General features: G+C 45.9%; 1 protein-coding gene across 6 annotated transcripts in view; it reads left to right on the top strand.

Moving 5' to 3' along the window:
- The window catches only part of LOC117878847 (protein unc-13 homolog B), a 206252-nt gene that overhangs the window by 142501 nt on the left and 41863 nt on the right, over window positions 1–21888 (top strand). For all 6 annotated transcript variants that reach the window (XM_034773441.1, XM_034773440.1, XM_034773439.1 and 3 more), the window contains 5 exons: window positions 4353–4449; window positions 5521–5664; window positions 6301–6378; window positions 8958–9035; window positions 17532–17620. In XM_034773441.1, the coding sequence (XP_034629332.1) occupies window positions 4353–4449; window positions 5521–5664; window positions 6301–6378; window positions 8958–9035; window positions 17532–17620 (486 nt within the window). The remainder of the gene's footprint in view (window positions 1–4352; window positions 4450–5520; window positions 5665–6300; window positions 6379–8957; window positions 9036–17531; window positions 17621–21888) is intronic.

The raw sequence follows: 21888 nt of genomic DNA, 5'->3' as shown, positions 1-21888 counted from the left end.
AATTAAAAATGAGGGCATGTGCCATCTAAGCTATAGGCATGGCCCTTGGGCTCCTAGCAAGCTGTCAGCGCGGCCCTCAGGTGAACACAATTTGAGCATGCCTGATCTACAGGGCATCCCTCAGACCTGATCTAATAACCAGTCTGAACGGTGGGCCTTGGGAACAGATCAGCAGAGCAATGAGAGGCTGCCTGGTCCTGTGGACAGGAGACCGGCCTGGTTTCCTTTCTTGGCTCTGCCTCTGAGTCGGCGAGCTTTGGGCAGGTCACTTGATTTCTCTGGACTGTATCTTAGTTTACAGATCAGTAAAATAAGGATAATGATGCTTAGCTATTTTCCTAAGGAGCTCTGCAATCTATGGGCGAAAAATGTGACCCAAGTGTCACTAAGCAGTAGTATTCAATGATCTAACCTGCTGGCTCTGTCTTTGTGGTATCTCTCTCTAGAGCTCCTAATATCGTGTTGTACTGTGCAGTCTCCACCATCCTCTGCTGCTGATCAGTGCTAATATTTAACACTAAGCATGTAACCAAATACATCTAATGACTATTTCAACCATCTCCCTTAGCTGTCTGCGCTCCCACACCCACCATTTCAGAAATACCACTGGGGCTAATCATAGCAATGAGTTCGTTTCTTCAGACAGTGGCATGATCGCTATTTTATAAAGTGCAACTTCATTAAATACAGAAGATACTTAACGTTTTCTGCTTCAGATTCAAACCTAGTAAACTCTTTGAGACCAGTCAAAACGCCACCGTCCAGAGAGCCGACTCTTACGCCTCAGAATGGACAGGAGACAGAGCTCAGACCCGTTTGCCTTACCCCGTATCTGGCAGTGGGGGAGAGAATGCTTCCGATTGACCCATTCCTGATGGCCTTGAGGTTAGGTTGAAAATAAAGTCAAGGTTTCCAAGTGCTGACTGTTAAATCTGTCACTCCCCTTGCTTTCAACAAGCCAGCATCAGTTCCTAAACAGGGTAGAAATACAGCCAGCAGTCGAACATTAGAGCTTCCTCTTGTCCGTTTCAGAAGTCAGCAGAAAGATGGAAGATGTTAATTCCCAAAAGCATGAACTTCTTATTCTTTGTCCTTTCAAAATGCTTAATATAGCATGTTTTTTTCTAAATTATACACTTTAGCAAACATCAAGTACTGTGATTGTACCAGAGACTAACTTGTCTCTGGACGTAGAAGGCATTTCTGCCCTTGATATCGTGACTTACAGTGCACCTGTTTGGCCCAATCTTGAAAACCCAGTCTCTGTTTTCGCCCCTGTAACTTGCATGCTCAGTTGAAAACACTGTTTAGATGTCTTAGTACCTGACTTATGGAGGCAGCCAGGTACCTAGGCATGTAAGCCTTCATTTTATCTGCAACGTTCTGGCCAGAGAAGCAGAGGTCAGGCTGAAAGTGCAGCCCTTTGCCTTGCATTAGATCTGTAACACACGACAATAGGAAATTTCCATTCAGCCAGAAGACACTGCTCCCATTCATGGCGTAGGAGAGCACACTACACTGAAGAAAGCAACAGAGAGTCCTGTGGCACCTTTAAGACTAACAGATGTATTGGAGCATAAACTTTCATGAGTGAATGCCCACTTCGTCGGATACATCTCTCTGTTGCTTTTTACAGATCCAGACTAACACGGCTACCTCTCTGATACACTAAAAGAACCTCCCTCCCCAAAATTATCTTCCCTTTTTGCCAGGCAGTCTGGCTAGACCGCAAAACACCTAAATGACCGTGAATTTGTAAGCCATTATGCTGGAAGTATTATGCATCCCATCTATGGTTAATGGCTTTGTGTTCTCACCACTGCATGTGGTACACTTTCTGTAGTGCCCCTACCTCCTTCTGTGAGTGTGCAGTGAATGTCGAAGGGGCAATAAGCAATGGCTGGTAAGGGATAACCAGTAGGCAATTCTGCCTCGATCTGGGCCATAAGCAGCAATTAGTAAGTAGCAAACAGCCTATGTCATTCATTGAGCTGTGACTTTCTGGGGCAGTAAGCAGTCCAATACAGCATGCAGCTTGCCCCTCAGGAGCTCTGCAGGGGATGGGAGACTTGGTAGCTGCTCTCTTATAAACAACCTCGGTTTCCTTAGTACCCGAGTCTCTTGTAAATAAAAAAGAGTCGTGGCTTAAAAAGCGCTCTCATTACTTAAAAAACCAACACATCGCTCAAACCCTGCACCCCATGCACAAACCATGACTCTCAAAGCCTCAGAACTGCCAGGTCAAAAGCAATTTCACTGGAACACGGAAAGACCTTGTCTCTCGGAGGGAAATTTTCCCATCATTGCTAATATAGATCAGCGTGGCTGACAGCTGTGATGGGTAGTGCTGGTGCAGGCAGGCTGCTGCTGGCATTTAACACTGTGTCAGTTACAATTTCCAATATTAACATGGGTGTGCTGTATATGCCAAGGTGTTAGGAGTATTTAAGGCTACCCAGGATGCTCTGAGTTTGTGCGCTCTCTCTGTCTGTCTCGCTCTCGTGTCTCTCACGTTATTTCACATTCTTTGCTAATTCAAGCAGCCCATAATTAGCACCATTTGAATGAGCTCCATGGCCTGTTCAGAGAAGGTCGTACTCTATTGTGAAGCTCATATCATACACCTTTGATGGATTGAATTCACACATGGGCCCCTTTTCCCTTGTTTGTGAATGCTGTTTGGTAATATATGAAAGTGAGATTTGCTGCAGCTGCAGTACTTAAATACTTACATATAGAAGAGCTGTGTAATGAACTCTAGAGAGACGTTTAACTCAGATGAAACCTTAAATGCTATGCTGCTTCTTAAACACCGCCGTAAACCTCCCCTCTGTATTGTCCTGATGCTTTCAAACAGCTAGAGACCGGGGTCTAGCTAGCTCAAGGGATTGCTGATGGGACACAGATCCTTTCTCCTCCTGTTCTCTGGTTCCGATCCAGCACATCAGTACTGGCAGCTGTCTGGTGCACTGAGTTAAGAGTCTAGTCCAGTTCCAAGAGGATAAATGTCCACATTGTAAAGCTACCTCCTTGGCACACAAGGGCACCCATTGTTAACAGGCTCAGTTTCCAGAGCCCTTTCCATCCTGCTATGCTAGCCTCTCCCCTCTCCAGGACGGGAGGTGGGGAAGCTTGTTCTCCTTTGCCCGTGTTTGGCCTGTTCTTGGGATTCATAGAGCTCCATTCTAGGGTGGGTCAATCTGGACCCTTTCATATGCACTAAAGTCACTTGCACTCTCACAAGAGAGAAGTCACCATGGCACTGCTGATCCTGCACGGGCCGGCATCTCCTATGGGAATAGTATAATGCCACCAACCAGTCGTTGAGCTCTGGTTACTCAAGCGTTCTCCCAGACTGTTAATGACTTAGCATGCCAAAGAGTCTAACAGACTGGATCCAACTTGGAGAGCAGTTGTGCCTTCAGGGGAGAGGATGCCAGGCTACCCTAGGGAGGGTATGGGGCAGCGGAGACCAGCGTTGGGGTGGAGAAAACTGCCTCATCTGGGATCTCCCTCCCCCAACTTCCAAAATATGTTCCTGCACCTGGAGACAAAATGGCAGGAGACCCAGGGAAGCCACTTCCTTCTCTCTTTCCTTATGCAAATGCCCCTAATGCAGATCCCACAGCGAGAGCTGCAAGCTCACACAGCAAACTTCTCTTCCCATACCTGAATCCCTTAGCTCGTCCCTGGAAGCATGTGTGGTTAAATTCCTTAGAGCCACTGGTAAAAGTCTCACTAGCCCAGTGAGCACACGGCTCTTGGGGGGACGGAGAGAGAGGGCTAGTTACACACACAGGAAAAGAGAAAAAGGAGTAAAAACATTGAAAGCAAAACCAGAACCAAGCTACTGAAGAGGGAGAGAGCACGAGCAGAGGTGGGACAGTGCAGGGGGAGAACGAACCAAGTGGGTGAAATGGTAGCAACTGTGCTGAAGCGTGTGGTTATGAGGGGCCCTGACTGACAATCCAGTGCACGGGGGCCAGGCGAGATTGTGGCCTGTCCCTGCCCAGGCAGCAGTGTGGGCACACGTGTAAATACACCTGGGTGCGCGGGTGCTGCTGCCCTTCAGATCCTCCCTGGGGAAAGCCAGCTGGGCACCCAGGCAGATAATAATCAGCTTTCAGCCTGGCTCGCTGGAGGGTCAGCTGCTGTCTGGCAATACATGGAACCAATAAAGCTGGGGAGAGGGAAGCCAGGATTTTTGCTGTCTTGAAGGCATTTGAATCACTGAAAAGCTCGTCAGTGCTGAGAGGTGGGAATGCCACAAGATTAGTAGCTGTGAGTAGGCCCCCGGCGGCGGCGGCTGTGTTTCACACTGTAACTTGCTCTCCTTCCTCTCCCCGCGGCAGATGGTTTGAGCAATTTGTGATGCAGTGGCTGGATGAGAATGAAGATGTTTCCCTGGAATTCCTGCATGGAGCCCTGGAGAGAGATAAGAAAGATGGGGTATGTAGCTGGATTACTGTGCCCAGGAACCAAATATTACCACAGCAAATTCAGAAGCCTGAATGCGGACACAGCCATTTTAGCTCACTGAACAAATGGGAATCTCTTTTATCTTGAAACTTTGTCCCCAGGTCTTCATGAACCATTTTAACCTAATAGGGAGAGCAGAGCAATTCATTTACATACACTGCTGCTGCTAATCTGTGTCAGCAAGAGGCAGGGTCGCCCAGAGGGGGGGCCCTGGTATTCGGCGGCCCCGGCCCAGCAGTGGTCCGGGTCTTTGGCAGCCCTGCAGGGGCCCCGCAAGCCCTGGCCCGGCGGTGGTCTGGGTCTTTGGCGGCATTTCGGCGGCGGGGGGCCCTTCAGTGCTGCCAAAGACGCGGAGCAACTGAAGGGCCCCCGGCCGCCAAAATGCCGCCAAAGACCCAGACCGCCGCCGAGTGTGTACAAGCGCCACAGCTCCACCGCTTTGCCCCAGGCCCCCTGAATCCTCTGGACAGTCCTGGCAAGAGGCTTGGCATTCTCCCACATCCCCATGCCTGTGAGATAAGTCACTGAAATACATAAAACTAGGTACGTGTCTAACCGTGACAGTAAAAGTGACCTTAATCCAGCTATTCTTTAACCTCACCGAGTGCTCCCAGAAGGCTCTGCTGTGATGTACATAGCCTGTTTGAATTTGGATGAGAGCCCTCATTTATATTTCTCCATTTGAAAAAAAATCTGTGTTTTCTTTTCCATGTTGCTCATTAAACGAACAAGCAAATGATGCATTTCATGAAAGGTCTCCCCAGTGTATTTGCCATTCCCGGGTGTTGAGCCGTATCCCTTCCTGGTCTAGACTGCAATTGTCAAAGGGAGAGAGGTCCTTAGAGCCCATTGAAAATTAGGTGCCAAACTTCTTTGGGCCCCTTTGAAAACTCCTTCCTTAATTCTGGGGTGAATGTGTTCTGCTTTGCAGCTGCCCAGTGCCCACACAGTAGAGAAAGGACAGACACCTGGGAAATACCAGCTGCCTCTCCCAAATCAGTTCAAGACATTCAGAAATTACCGTATGTGTTTTTTGTTTAGTTCCAGCAAACATCTGAGCATGCTCTATTCTCCTGCTCGGTGGTGGATGTCTTCACACAGCTCAATCAGAGCTTTGAGATCATTAAGAAGCTGGAGTGTCCAGACCCTGAGATTGTTGCTCACTATATGAGGAGGTTTGCTAAGGTAACAGTACTAGTTCATTGGCCTTCAATTGTATGGAGAACTTTAAAGTACTTTTAGGGCTTCTTATTGTTGGTTTTAACCGATAAACACTGATAAAACACCCCCTGTACAAAAAATAAAATAAAATAAAAATTTAGAAAACATTGGCATTTCTCCAGTAAACACCAGAAATGGTTACATGTATCTAAGGGCCTGTCTCTGTGGAGCAATAACACACACCACAGGGCTGTGATTTCCAAAGCACGCTAATGTGTTGCACATTAATTGGTTCATGTAGATCCTGCTACTGTGCACTAAACGGTCCCTAGTCCGCTTTAACATAGTGCTGTTTGAAAGAGTACTACGTTAAAGTGCAGTGAGGAACATTACAAAGAGATTATTCATTACAGTACACACAGAGAGAGAGCCCTTAAAAAGCCTGATTTTCAGACATCTGCATAAAAATCAAAAATTGCTTAAAGAAATAGCCACCCAAAAATGAAATGAATGAACCCTGAAGAACAGAAGCTAAGTGTTTTGGCGAATCCTGTCTACTCGAAGTTATTGGTTTGGTTTTATTTTCCTGTTCTCCTGCAAACATCCTGCCTTTCTCAGTGGAAGAGGAGAGCATAACATTGTTCACTGTTGTCTTTGCAGACAATTGGGAAAGTGCTGATGCAGTACGCTGACATTCTCTCCAAGTGTTTCCAGTCCTACTGCTCCAAGGAGAAACTAGTGAGTAACATTTGATTTCCCCCCCTGCCCCTCTTTAGAAACCCAGGCATCATTGAACCGTTCTGCAATAGCTTTAAAATAGCAGGTAAAGGAGTCCTCGTACTGCAGCTGGGAAGCCATAAACCTCGTCATTTTGCTCATGTTATCAAGCCCCAAGCGTTTTATGGCGTTAACTTTGATTTGCTGACCTATAAAATAAAATTGGGCACTTGGTGTGTGTCAGTCCCACCACACCCGTGTCAGAGGGTTTTGCTCTCCATTAAGGAGGTGGAAATAAATGTTCCAGATGCATGCACCTTGCAGACTCTGCTGTGATCCCCTCCCTCCCCAGGCTGCAGCCACACATGGAATTGTAGCGAGAAGAGATGGACCATGGTGTGCTTGGCCACGTGACAAGGTGATGGCCAAGGTAGACTCTGTCTGACGTGCTGGGGCTTGGACTCTTCTCCCCATCTTTTCATTCTGAACCTGGGGAACTGCTTATGACAGCTGCTGTCACCTTTTTCCAGGGCCCTTTGGAGTGAGGCATCAACCCTATTGTCTAAATCTTGTTTTATGGCTATGAAAAGAAATGGGTGTGGGGCACTCTTTGTAGATCTTTGTACCATGTCTGTATCCCATTTTGGTTTTCGCAAACACTTCCCAGTTTAGTATCCCCTACTTCTAACTAACTTGTTGTTCAGCCCCATTTCTAGGTCATTCATGGTGGTGGTAAATAAAACTCTGTGTCTGAAATCTGGATGCTTGTTGCATGCTGTTCTTGACGCTCTTCTTTAATGAAGCCAGGGGAATGCTCCAGCCTCCTCTTAGCAAATGGGTTTTCTCCCTTTTTGTGCTCATGTAATCCCGACTCTGTCCTTGACGTTGTCGGGACACGGCACCAGAGAAGTCAGACTCGGATCACAGAGGAGTGATCGTTAGGTGTCACTCAGAGCCATTAGTTGGTGTATTTTTTTCCTGTGCGGTTCAATAGGTAATGCAGCTGCGGCTGCCCCAAGAGAGTAGAAGAAAAAGATTAATGTTGTTCACTCAGTTTTCATGTTTACCAAGTCTTTCTCCCCTTTCTGCTGCAAGTGCTAATTGTTTATATGGTTTCATTGTTTCTACCCATAATTATTTTCTTCAAAAGAAATAATTTCCCACCATTTTCTTGAAGTAAAGACCACAGCATGCAAATGGATTCCACCTGTGGTGATCACAAATAGTTCAAATCTTCTGTAGTTTCTGAACAGTGCTCTGTGCTATACCCAACCTGATAGCCTGCCAGGGATACATATAGAATTGGCATCCATCCATGTTCGGGGAAACTTAACATTTCATTCCCAAAGTTTTCTTTTGCTAATGGCACACACAAACAGCAGCGAATTACCCCAAAGAGACTGTGAAGCCAAAATAGTCCACATCTGATCTGGGCTAGTGTGGTGGAAACCTTAGCTTAATCTTGGGAAGAAAATGCCCATTGCACGCCCCATCATGTAGACATAACCATGAATGACAGCAGACGGGGCTGGGACACCGCCATCCCCCAGTTCTGCTCGAGAGGGATGGTCCAAACAAGACAAGCCATTACACTGTTGTGACCTAGAACACAGTCAGTCTGCCAGATGCTCCTTTCTTCAAGACCCAAGTCAGTGACCTTCCTTACTTCATATAGATCAGGCAGGAGTTTCCCTATATATGGACAATTGGGAAGCACCCTTAGAAAACCCCTTGATTGGTAGAAGTAGGGTTTGGCAAAATCGAATCCCCTATATAGAAAAGCTTCCACTCAACTGGCAGTCTGGTGCTCTCGTCAGTGGTGTTACTGGAGCAGAGGATCATCATTCATGGGTGTTTGACTGTTTGATCCAGTGGGGAGCTGTTCCCTTGTAGGCGGGTGGATTTGCTCATACATCAGGGGTACTTAAAACAGAAGATGCATCTCGTCCCCTTAGGATTAATGCCACTTCCGATCTCGGCCTCTACGCTACAAATCCTCCAAACTCCTACTGGATGCTGTTGTCAGTTCAGTGCCTCCATGGGCACTGAGTTCAGAGGAGAGATTCTGAATGAGGCAGCTGGAGACACATCAGTGCATCCCTTCTCCCTTCAGCCCTAGCGGAGTCCCACCCTAGAGACGTTTGGGGTCTGCTGTATAGAGTCCCTTAATTGCAAACAGGGGTAGCTTGAGCAGATAAATCCCCCCCCCCCACTGATGTGTGAATTGCTGGGAGTGGCCACCTCGGTGTGCACCACCTCCCCTTATGATCTGTATGCAGTTCAGATCTGCACAGGTCAGAGCTGAGAGGGTGATGTGAGAATGGACTCTTGCAGGAGGGAAGCTGCCAGTTGTCTACTGGATCAGCCAATTGTCTACTGGAGCAACCCCTTAACCACTGATTGGCATGTCTGCAAGCAGCTGCCCCCTTTTCCCAGTTGGAGAGAGGGACTTTCCTCCTTAGCTTTGTTAGCACTGAAATCTGCCTTTCCTCTTCATTTACATGCTGGGGGAAATTCTAGCCCTGGCTATGCCAGTGAAAGAACAAATAATACTGTTGTCACCGGAATCAGTAACAAGACTTTGCCATTGCCTCCTTCAGCCCTGCATCCTGATGAACAACATTCAGCAGCTGAGAGTGCAGCTCGAGAAGATGTTTGAGGCCATGGGTGCTAAGGAGGTATGAGCACTAAAACTGGCTACTTATGCACATAACTACTGGGTTACCTAGAGCCGCCAGTAAAGATTAGGGCCCCGTTGCTCTAGGTGCTGGGCTGTTGGAGTGAAAGGATAGCCCTGGCCCTGAACATCTTCCAGTCTAATTGAACACAACAGCAGGTTTTTCGAACAACAGACAGGAGCAGGGGAGGGAGGACAAGGGAAGAAGTAATAAGAACATGCATTAATGTGGGCTGGACTGGGGCACAACAAGATGTTTTCAAGTCTGTTTTTTAAATACGATAAGAATGTCAACAAACTCTCCACGTTATGGGCAGAAGTCATTTTGTGCAGTGTGTAAATGAAGGTCAGTAACTTGGTTGGGAGTAAATGACCTACATTTAATCTATTCTAACCACACCCAGGCTGTGTAATGCGCCCTGTCTGATTCCTTGGATCCCTAAGGAAGTGGTTGCCAAGGTAGATTTATTGCGGTGTTCCTGTGAATGTTTTGTTCAGAGGGTAGCAAGTTTCAAAGACATGGAAGAATTTTGTTTCAGTTGCTGTTTGTGAAGAGAGGATGCACAGCTATAATGTATATCTTTTTTTTCTCTCCTTTCATTGCTTTTCAAGACTCAGGATGATGAAGAAAAGGACACTACTCATGTTAGGAAAAAATCTTTTTCAGAGCCTTGGGGCATTTTCTGTAGCTGTGATGTGCTAGATCCTGCGCTCTTGTCTGCACGCCAAGAGGCTAGTTCAGGGGTGCCAGTTCAGTTTTTTGACTCTGCACTGTTGTTTCCAAGTCTCTCTCGTGCTCAGTGGCATAGTTCTAAGAAGTGACAAATGCTTGTTTTTAAGTTTCAAAACAAAACAAAAAAACCTGCTAAATCTTTCATTGGCTAATGCAAGGATGACAGCAAAGAGGTTTTCTTCACAGTGGAGCTCAGTTCTCCTGAAACAAAATGTCCCAGCAACCTAGACTTGTTGCACAGGGTGCACCCAGCCTTGATATTACATCAATAATGGCCCCGAAGGCCCAGTTTCCAGAACAATTGCTCCCATGATTAAACATATGTAAATGATTTTATGAAGGCATCACTTGCATGTACGGGGGTCACCACTAGGAAACCAGCATTTGCCAAGTTACCCAACAGTGCTATCTGATAGCCATGGTATTTCCTTATACTTACAATGGGAACAGGGCTGGCTCTAGGCACCAGTGTTCCAAGCATGTGCTTGGGGTGGCACTTTTCAAGGGGCAGCATTTTGGCCCTTTGGGGGCCGCGCTTTTCAAGGGGCAGCACTCTGGCTTTTTTGGGGGGGGGGGGGCAAAAAACCTGGAGCCAGCCCTGAATGGGAAATAAAGTATCTCAAACGCCTGGTGATAAACTATATTTAATGACAATATAAACGCTTTCACTTAGCCTGGGTAAGATCCCTCTCTGGGAAGGGTGCATCTTTCTGCATAGAATCTCAACAATGCCTATCCCAGCACTTCCCCAGTGAGGTGAGAAGTCATAGGGGGGTTTCAGTTTGGACCACAGGTTCACAGGAGAGACCTGTGGCCAGCACTGGGGGTGTGCAAACCTCTGTATTTTCACTCTCCTTCCTAATGCTGTGTAATGACTCAGCACTTCATGAGCATACAAGATTACATCAATGAAATAACAAGAGCATGTCGAACTGTTTGGTGTAAGGTACAGTACGGTGTGTGTACTGGGGTGTTTAGGGTACGTATGTTCTGCTCGCCGTCTGCGGTACACTAACACTCCACCTCTGTCTAGACAGTCGGTGCTCAGGGCACTTAGACTCTAGCTGGAACAGGAATGCAGATCTCAGCTGTGATATCACACAGCAATCATCCGGAACAAAAGTACATTTATACAAAAATTCATGCATCTGCCAGGACCTTCGTGAGCTCCCTCTGCTGCAAGCTTCTCCCTCCCAGCCCAGCTTGTCCCTTGCAGCCTCCTCCTGTAGTGACATGAAACTGCAGGCTCTTCAGCGGTCTCCCGGCACTGTGGGATTATACCAGGAGGAGGAGATGTGCTGGGAGCTCTGGCTCAAACCCTGTGACTCTCCGCCTGGGAGCTAGCAAACCTGGGGAGAAAAAGAATGCAAATTACATGTTGAGTAACTGGAATATTGTTTGCTCAATATATTAGAAGGTTTTCTTGGGAGTGAAACTCCTTTCTACATGCCGTTTGTTCACCTCATCCACCTGCCACTGTTCACCAGAAATACTTGATTTCACTTGTGCCGAGTACCTGAAATAGCTGGCCTCCCCAGGGTTTCCTCTTGGTGTGCGTTTAGTACTTGGCTGCATAGATTAAAACCCTGCCAGAGCCTTGGTTCTGCTATCCTAGACTGCCTTGTTCTCGTTTTAGTGGCTACTCTGATAGTGATTAGTCCTGGCCAGTGAAGGTCAGTCAGTGAGATGACGAGTCTGAAAATAGAGCTAATTCTGTGTTCTGGAAATACCTCATCTTGTGCAAAGTTTTTGTCCTCTCCTTCAAGAAGGACAATTACTTGGTGTTTACAAGAGATGCATACAGCATCCATACTTCATACAGGGGTTGGCATTAAAATATAGCAGTGAGGGCAATGTTTACTTAGAAAGTAATAAGAGGAGGTATTTCTCTGTGAAGAATAAGAAAATGTCATGGTGAGGTCACATCAATGCTCTAAGTAAATGTTTATTTTTTTCTGTTACCCAACATATTATGGCTAAACGAAAGCACCTCGACAGTTTTCCTGTAATTAAACTAATAAATTAGGAGTTGTAGGTGGTGAGAAAGATTAAATGAATTTAAGATAGCATGCACTTTGACTACTTCAGCTGCATTCTGTTCACCTAATCCATCTACACCTGGAGTACTTCTAATATTACAAAGCTCTGAACAGGTTTTGAATAATTGTTCCTTCTCTTCCCAAATGTGAAATCCCATCCCTGCCTGCATTCCTTGTACTCTCCCTAAAACATTACCCCAGGATATCCGGTGTGGGATAAGGCAGCATTCAGCCCTAAACCCCTGAGCATAATACCCAATATCTTGCGACCCATTGAGGCTAGACGGTGGAGCACAAAAGATCTGGAAAATCCTTCTCCCAGTGGGCTACTGCCCTTGTTTCCCACCTTGGAAGATCCCAAGAGATTCTCTCATTCAAACTACAACATTATAATTGATAGAAAAGCTCTTTTAGATCATTTTAGAGTTTTATAACACTTTATTTTTCTCCCTTTGAGCCTGTGCAGTGGATCTCATGCTGCTAAGACAACGTGACTTAGAGAGATACAAATATTATCAATACAGCTTCTAAAAACCTCTCTCAAATGTCAGGTGTTTGGGAAAAATAGTGTTTCTGCAATTATCTGTAGTGGTAAAAGCATTATACACAATGGTGGTGTGGTGTAAATGTTGTAGGCACAGATTCTATGGTGACGTCACTGACATAACTTGGGAGTAACTTGTATAATTCACTCATCTCTTCACAAATGCGTAATGATGTTTTTCTGAAAGCTCTGCTCTAGGAATTATTTTGGGGCAGGTCTCTGGCCTGTGTTACACAGAAGGTCAGACTAGATGATCACAATGGTCCCTTCTGGCCTTGGAATCTGAATATCTTTGAATGTGGCAGTCATAAATTCATGCAAGTAAAGCATTCATGCCACCTGTGCTGTTTTCTCTTCACCCCTCATGTTGTTCTACAGACCCCTGCTTGGGAATGGTACAAACAGTCTGACAGTGGGCAGTGCAATACTTTCTATTTTCATTCGTCAGGAACGACTTTGCAGCCCACTCACTGCCGCCTTTTGCCTTTCACAAGTTATGCAATCATTAACTTCTGCAGGATAAAAAACCCATGTACTGTACTGCACTGCCCACTGTCACGAATTCTCGATATCCTGCAAAAGCCTAATTAAAAGGTGTAGAAACTTAGATTTTTTTCAAGTACAAGCCTCCTCAGAGTTACAAACACCAGAATTACAAACTGACCAGTCAACAACACACCTCATTTGGAACCGGAATTACACAATTAGGCATCAGCAGACACGCCCAAAAAAGCAAATACATTTAACAGTACTGTAATGTAAACTACTACAAAGTAAAAGGAAAGCAGCATTTTTCTTCTGCATAGTAAAATTTCAAAGCTGTATTAAGTCAATTTTCAGTTGTAAACTTTTGAAAGAACCACCATAATGTTTTGTTCAGAGTTACGAACATTTGAGTTATGAACAACCTCCATTCCTGAGGTGTTCATAACACTGAGGTGCTACTGTATTGAGCCTTGAGAATAAAGTCTTTAGTAGACTTGTCTTCCTCCAGTTTTCATGCTATCAGCTAAGCTGTATGAAAAATGCTCCAGTAAAACATACTCTCTTCTTAGTATCAGAGGGGTAGCCATGTTAGTCTGAATCTGTAAAAAGCAACAGAGGGTCCTGTGGCACCTTTGAGACTAACAGATGTATTGGAGCATAAGCTTTCGTGGGTAAGAACCTCACTTCTCTTCTTAGTATTCAGCCAGATTTATCCCTCATTTTAAATGCTCAGTCCCCTGTATGACAAACCCCAGGATAGCTGAAAAGCAGCCTTGACTTTGTTATAAGAGCTGTGGGAAAGCATTCCTTGGGTCCAGGCTCCTGCTAAGAGCTTCTTATCCTGCTGAATTCTTCAGTCTTGTAAGATTATCAAATCACAGTGGAGTTAGAAATGCATACTGCTGGCTTTGCTCAGCCCTCCGTCTTCTCCCTTTCCTGAAAGGTGCGGGGAGAAGTGAGTGATCCTTGGGACCATGTGACATAAGCCAATGTATTGTGTCCTTTTAAAGAAGGTCTCAATCTGTTTTAGCTTATCAAAAGGAAGTGTGAGAGGTGTCTTGATTAGTGTACAAGTACCTATGCAGGGAGAAAGTGCTGGTACCAAAGGGCTTTTTAATCTAACAGCAAAAGGCACGAAAACCATCAGAAGGTGGATGTTAGAATCAGACAAAATCAAATTTAGAAATAAGGCACAAATTGTTACCAGCAAGGGGATTAACCATGGGAACAAACTGCCATGGGAAGTGGTAGAGTCTCTATTTCTTGATGTCTTCAAATAAAGACAGGATGCCTCGTCTCTGCAAATAGAAATAATACTTCCCAGCTTCATGGTGGGTGTTGAGTCTCCATTCATTGTCTGGACGCTGCTTTTAGATCCTCAGACGATGCTGTGGAAGTGCCAAGTATTATTCCTACTAGAATTAGAACATTTGTTCAGAATTAATCACCATGTAGTCTAGGCTGTCTCATCTTTCATAGAAAGAGAATATTTTTATTAGCTTTCTTTCTCAATGTCATGCTCCATGCACCCAGAGTGAAGGCTCAATAAGGCAGTGGAGTCCCAGCTTCCAGCAGAAATGCCATGGTCATGATATGCATTACAATGTGCCAACTTTCTAATATTTCTTGCTCCGCTCTGCAAGCCAGGTTTATTGGCATTTCCTGTTCTCATGGATAGCTGGTACACTTAGCATTCATTGACTGAGCAGCAAAGTAGATATTAGTTCATTCAGGAGCCTTTATCAGTGCTTCACCATATTGGCAGAGAAGAGTTTCCAGCTACACTGAAAGCTGAAGAAAGTCTATGAAGGACTGTAACTTGTATCTCATTCAGATACAGAAATAGTAGGCACCAATCTCACGCCCTTCTAATGGACCTCAATCACTGCTCAGTTAATCCCCTGCAGTTTGTCTCGAGCCAGGGAATGCCAATACCAGCCATTAAGGAGCAAGTTCATACATTATCTAGACTTTTCCTTCTTGTGTGTTAGCAGCTGTTCAGAAGAATCAACGTCTATGTAATGACAAAGGACTTTTCTGCCACTGAGCTGAGAAATTCAGCACCATAGCTGGCTTTCCTTCCACTGTCACTTAGTGGCTACTAATGTGTAATGAGGGAAAAGCTAGAAACTTTTTAAATCCGGGTCAGTAGCAGTCTTGTTAATCGCACCTGAAAAGGGGGCGGGGTCAGTTTAGAGGAGACACAGTGCTACGGGGATCTGCATTTGGGTCTGCAGCCCCTTGGCCAGAAGCACTGTAAAGGCCTGAGTGTTCATCCTCTGGGTGAAGTGTGGCTCCCAGATATCCTCTCTAGCCAGTGCAAAACTTGATGGCGATAGGATACCGAGGAGCCATATTTCCCTCTCTGACAGGAGGGGAGGGGAGGGTCACTGCTACAAGAATAAAATAGTAAGAGGCAACCTGGATGCACTCAATGCATCCTCTGTAGTAACTATGCTCTGAGTTCCCCTAGCCTCTGTTTGACAGAAGCTGGGAATGGGCGACAGGGGCTGGATCACGTGATGATTCCCTGTTCTGTTCATTCCCTCTGGGGCACCTGGCCATGGCCACTGTTGGAAGACAGCATACTGGGCTAGATGGACCATTGCTCTGATTCACTATGGCTGTTCTTATATTCTTATGTAACTTTCCACAGTAAAATAACTCGTTAGTTGTACACTGCTTGAGCTCGACATTTCAAGGGACATGAGTTGCAACGCACCATCGCTGTCAGAGATGCTGACCTAAAAATGTCCTGTGGATTCAGCACTGCCACAGCCTGGAGCTATGAAAGAAATGGCAGAATATAAGGAGTGGGGGGGATCAGTACCAGTTCTGCTGGCTTGTGTAAGAAGAGAGCTGATCCTCTAGTTCAGCTGGCGAAGCATTTGTCTGAAATGTCACGGGGAGTCAGGCTGATCCTTAGCCCCGCTCCCCCGGACAGCGGGCTGAGTTCAGAGGCGTAATGGTGCTGTACATTACACATTCTGCATCGGAGACTGTAAACTGATGGGATCTTACATGCCTGGGAAATAGAAGGGGGGCTGGAGGGTAGAAAGAAAAGCAGCCCCTAGGAGACTGTATACCTAGCTTTGTACCTGTGAGTTGGGCCCAAAGTCTCTAATTAGCCTCGTGATCTAATCCTGCATCTTCATTGCTGCCTGTGTGGAGAAATAGGTGCACAGGGAATAACATTACAAACTCCCATTAATAAAGCAGGAAAGTCACTGCAGGTAGCACTTCACTCCTGAGACTCTCAAATAAACCAACAGCTGCTATTTCTTTCTCTGTTTTTGAAAACTGATCTAGAAGACTGGTAAGCGCACTTTCTAACACCTATTAAAATCTGGATTTTCCCAGCTAGCTTATTAAAGGGAAAAGAGTGAATCCCATTCCAAATCTCTGTATTTCCCTAGAGGCTTTGCTTTCTCTGATAGATGCTAAAGAAAATAAGCAGGGCTCCAGCACAGAATGTGGTAGCAGGAACTCCTGTGGTATTTAATTCCTGTCTAGCTCCAATACTGAGATTTAGCCTAGAAACCTAAGCCCCTGAATTCTAGCCACCACACTGCTGTTGCAACCAGTGACTGTATTGGTGAATAGATGGTCTAAGCTGGAGGTCAGGCTGGAGTTCTAAAGTCCCAATTCACAAACAGCGAAGGCATTTTATTTATGCTTAAGAACCAGAAGACTGATGTAACCGGAAGTGATCCTGTCTTACATTCATATAGCATTTCCAGCCCAACGGGTCCCAAAGCACTGCCCTGCTGAAATGCAACCACCTAAGGCTGGAGAGTGGCAACCCCTAGCATCAGGCACACTGCACAGATGCAGAAGAGGGAAATGATTGGCTATGGATCGTGGAGCAAACCAGGACCCTTAGGGCAGGGGTCAAGAGATCAGTCCCGTTCATGCAGTGCAGACAGGATCTCCGGTTTTAATGACTCAGCTGAAAGACTCGCACACAGTGATCTTGATTGTATCTCAGTCTAACTCAGGAGTATTCAGGGCTGATCACTAAGGGGCCAGATCTTCATGTGCTCAGGATCCCCAACAGGGTTGATATTTTTAAAAGTACTCAGCGCATAACAGCTCCCTTTGTGATCCTTATGGCCAGATTTTCAAAAGAGTGGGGAAAATGTGGCCATATTCCCCATGTTCCACTGACCCGCAGCCTGAAGTCTGTGTAATGACTCTGGAGGTGGAAGGTGATGCAACTACTCTCAAATTCACACATGGAGAAACAAACCCCAGTAAAAAGCCACACTTTAAAGAAGCCAGTTTTCAATTAAACCGATAGCCACAAGGGGACTCAGAACCCAAAGGTATATATTGCAGTAACACAGCACAGTCTGGGTTCTGTGCCAGAAAGGGTTAAATGTTTCTTTATTTCTTAACTCCAGGAGTAGCAGGAAAAGGGATGACTTTGAGAAGAGGTGGTGGAAAGTAGGAGCCCAAGTAACTTTTGTTCACGTCTCCCAAGTTCTATGGGGCGGTCTCTAGTGGCTCTATCACGGCCTCCAGAGCAGCTGGCCATGAAGCTCTACAGTGGGGCCTGGGAAAGGATGCTAGTAAACAAATTTTGAGGATATTTCATGTGCTTTTCTACCATTTACTCATCAGTGGCTAATGGTGCTTTGGAGAACAGCAAACCAACCTCCACTTTCCAGCTAAGCACTCTCCTTTTGTCCACAGCTGGACCCAGAAGCAAGTGACAATCTCAAAGAGCTCCAAGTGAAACTGAACAATGTTTTGGATGAGCTCAGTGTTGTGTTTGGTAACAGGTGAGTACATCTAGCTTCTATAACCATGGAAACATTCCTTTCCTTCTGCTCCAGCTGCATCTCTTCTGAGATTGAGAGAGATGAAAGTAAAACACATGGCAATTTCAGAGTGTTTCTGTTTTGAATCAAATTCATGGCCTTGAATTTGCTCAATTCTCCATGTGCTCAATTCTCCATCTGAAGAATTGAGAAACTTTCAGAAAACTGTATCTGTTGTGTTCATTGCTCTGCCTGGGAACAGAACATGAGAATCTGAACTGTGAAATGTATTTGGATTGACATATATTGCTGATCCTGCTGCTAACAGCACATATGTCTGGGAGAATTGAGTCCTGTTCTTCATTGCTCTGAAAGCAGTTTCTAGTTGAACATTCAGAAGCGATATTCCTGTTTAAATGCAAACATTCTGTTAAGGTATGTAACAGCTGAGAGCTTTCTGATTGTTAAATGAGTATTACAATCAGAAGGAAACTGGCTTAGCATTTGTGATTCATGCTGAGACTCAGGACTCTAGTGTTGCAAAGGTTGGCACTTTCTTATAGGCTGGTCAGTCATTGTTGGCACCAGCGCCAGAATTGTTGCTAGTTGCAATTAAAAGCTTTATTTACAAATCATAGATACAAATTACCTGTGGCAAGGAATGTGCCTCAGCTATCCCAACTTTACAGTGAGCACAAAAGTTGCAGCTTAAGCAAGACTGGAAAGCTGAAGACTGTCTTCACCGTTGCTGGATGTCCAGGTCTCTGTATGGAGGCATGGATTGAGTATCAACTGGCCAAAAATACGGTCAGCCTGTGAATTAGAAGGTGGTTTCTAACCATCAGAGAAGTCAGCTTCTGGAACAGCCTCCCAACAGGAGTAGTGGGGGAAACAGCTTAACTAGTTTTAAGGGGTGGGTGAGGGGGAGATAGCTCAGTGGTTTGAGCATGGGCCTGCTAAACCCAGGGTTCTGAGTTCAATCCTTGAGGGGGCCACTTAGGGATCTGAGGCAAAATCAGTACTTGGTCCTGCTAGTGCAGGCAGGGGGCTGGACTTGATGACCCTTTGGGGTCCCTTCCAGCTCTATGAGGTAGGTAAATCTACATATATTATTATTATTATTATTTATTATAAGGTGGAGCTTGATACATTTATGAATTGGATTTATAGGCTGGGGTGGCCTGTGATAGCAGGAGGCTGGACTTGATGAGCCAGGAGTTCCCTTCCAGTCTATGTTCCTAAGTAAAATGTCCCCCAGTTGATCCAGTCTATTTAATCTTTGAAAATAACTATTCCCCACAATAAGGACAGTTCATCTCATGTATGCCCTGTAAAAAGATGAACGCAGGCACGTCCAGTAGTGCAGCTCCTACCTGGGTGGTAAGAATAAAAACTCAGCCTGACTGCTCTGCTTCCCATCCATACATTTGTAGTATTTATGACCATCAGCTACTTTGTAAGACTTACTGACACACAGCTGCATTTTCAGCATATGGAACTGGTAACTAAGTGCATAACTCCCATTGCTATTCATGGATGGTGGCAGCAGGAGATGGGGAGATATGAACACATGGAACTGAGTCCATGACATTCATAATTAGATGGAGGATGAGTGAGAAATCATAATTAGTGGGTTAGTATTGTTATCTGACACTTGTCTTCACCGTGTCAATGTTACAAGACAATTAGGGTGGAATCTTGGCATTCGAAAGTGTAATTTACAGAGATTATGCAGTATCAGCACACGTTATCAGGGAGTGTTTCAGAAACATGTGCCAGAGAGAGATTAACCAGTCAATAGGGTTCAGCTGCTGCATTTAGTCAGCAGTGATGGTATCAAATTAAAAGTGGAAGGGCAGCTTACTGTGCAAGACAGATCTCCTCAGGGATGTAACTGAGAGGTACAATAGGTATCCTCACTAGCATAAAAAGCGTCTGTACAAATGGCAACTCCTGGGACACTTTGCACCTCTTACGCATCAGATCTTTTTTTCATGTTTGAGGGATAGCTGCAGTGGCTGAGGAAACAGTTACATCTCAATCCCCTGCTCCCTCTGTCCCGAGGAAGTTCCATTACAGAGCACAGCACGACAGAGCCTTGTTTGGTCAAAGAGCCATATTTAGTGCATTACTGATGGACACAAGATAGTCTTCAGTGCAGTGTGGATACTGGGAGAGCAATTCATCCCAACGCATGGTCCCACACCGACCTCTTCCCATTCTCACACTGGCTTCTGGAAGGGCTGTAGGCTTCCAACACTGCATAACAATACCCCGACCCCAAGACTGGGGGGGGAGAGACACCCTCCGTGGCAGCTAGGATATTCCAGCACATTGTCTTCGGTAGCCTAGGTACAGATTCAAGGGGCAAGAGATGAGCTTTTTCAGCAGCAGGCCTGGAGCACTCCCTTTGCTATCTGCAGACCCCTGCTTTGCTGTACCGTTCCCCAAAGAATGGGAGGCAAAACTCCACAGCATGGGTCGTACAAAAGTAACATCCGCGACTAAACCTAGAGCAAGCTGGAGAACTGCCTGCCACCTTGTCAGCTCAGATACCAAGATGATAGGCACCTTAGACCTAGATACCTTCGAACCAAGCTTTATTAAAGATTGGTGGTTGGTATGGAGCCACTTGCATGGCTGAAATGGCCGTTCTGTAGAAAGAATGAAATTAAATCAGTGTCTGACGTGGTCTGTCTCAGAAGCTGGTAATCCCTTCTCTGCATCCTGGCCTGGTGTGTGGTTCTGTCCCTAGAACACCCTTAATCCCATTCCGCACATCCCAAACATAGTAAATGTATTCCACACACACCTGGGTCGGGTGTTCACCTCTCCATAGATCAACAGCGTTGAGACACTACTGCTGCATTACCAGCCTACTTAGTGTAACACTCCACATCAGCTTTTCACACGTAATAAATACTCCAGGTTTTATAGCTCAGAGGAAACATAGCATGGTTTACACCTAACTGCGGGTTAGATGTTTTGTTCTTGGAAGCCTTGGAGGAGAGGAGACGGCATATGAATCGGGGAAAGCTGGAATCCTATCTGTTGGTGCCTGAGAGACTGACATCCCTAGCTCACTGCGGTGACTGGTTTATGCTGGGCTGCCCAGTTACATTGCAGTTTACGCACAGAGTAAGATGTAGCTGCCAACACTTAATGTTTTCCCCTAATGTAGTTGTGTGACCCTGAAAACCAGGAATTCTTGGGTTTCGGTGACTTGGCGCAGCTGCATGGTCATTTTCATGGAAGCTGGTGTCTTCCTCTGTGTTTGGAAACCCCTGCTTCCCTGCCCCACCTGGAGGAAAGGGTCCAGACCAGAGGACTCAGGTCATTGGGGCTAAAGGAAGCAGCTGCTGCTGGACCCTGAGAAGCTGATAACTTCTTGTTTATATACAGCCCACCCTATTCCCAAGCACAGATCCCTGCAATATGAGGCCTCTCATAGTCTGAGATCAGAAGGGACCATCATGATCATCTAGTCTGACCTCCTGCACATTGCAGGCCACAGAATCTCACCCACCCACTCCTGACCTCTGGCTGCGTTACTGAAGTCCTCAAACCATGATTTACAGACTTCAAGTGACAAAGAATCCACCATTAGTTTAAACCTGCCAGTGACCTGTGACCCATGCTGCAAAGGAAGGCGAAACCAACCCCCCCCCCCCGCCAATCTGACCTGGGGGGAAATTCCTTCCCGACCCCAAACATGGCGATCAGTGAGACCCTGAGCATTTGGCTGCTACAGCACAGCATGCTGGCACTCCGCTTGAGTGCCCCACTGTGGTGGTCCTACTCTCTCGAGCACCTCCGCAGGGTCAGAGAGGTGAACATGAGAACGGAGGCTTGGCTCTGGGGTTGCTTCAGTGGAGTCGGATGCACTGGTGGGAGGCTGGTCCACGGGGAGAGAAGAAGGCAGTGGGGCATGGAGCCTAGTGAGGAGCAGGAGCAGAGGGTGCATGTTTTGAAAAGAGAGAGGCCCGCCTATGCCACAGGTGTCCCGCTGACTCAACGCTATAGGAAATCAGGCCCCTTATTTAGGTGCCCAAATATAGATTTAGAAGCCAGCTTTAGACCCCCGCCCCCATGTTCGGTTGATTTGGTGGAGTAAGGGGTGTTAAATCTTGGCCGCAATCCCTAGCACTTCTTACATGTTCAAGGCCCTACACAAACATTAGCTAATTGAATGCCACACTTACCATCTATTGTCAGTAATAGTTGCCTTAAATATCAAGATGGGTGAGGTGATACTTCTGACTGGACCAACTTCTTCAATAAAAGAGATG

Source organism: Trachemys scripta, chromosome 6 (assembly GCF_013100865.1).
Source record: "Trachemys scripta elegans isolate TJP31775 chromosome 6, CAS_Tse_1.0, whole genome shotgun sequence".
NCBI classification, from domain to species: Eukaryota; Metazoa; Chordata; order Testudines; family Emydidae; genus Trachemys; species Trachemys scripta.
Note: the sequence above shows the minus strand (reverse complement) of the source record. Positions and strands in the feature narration are given on the sequence as shown.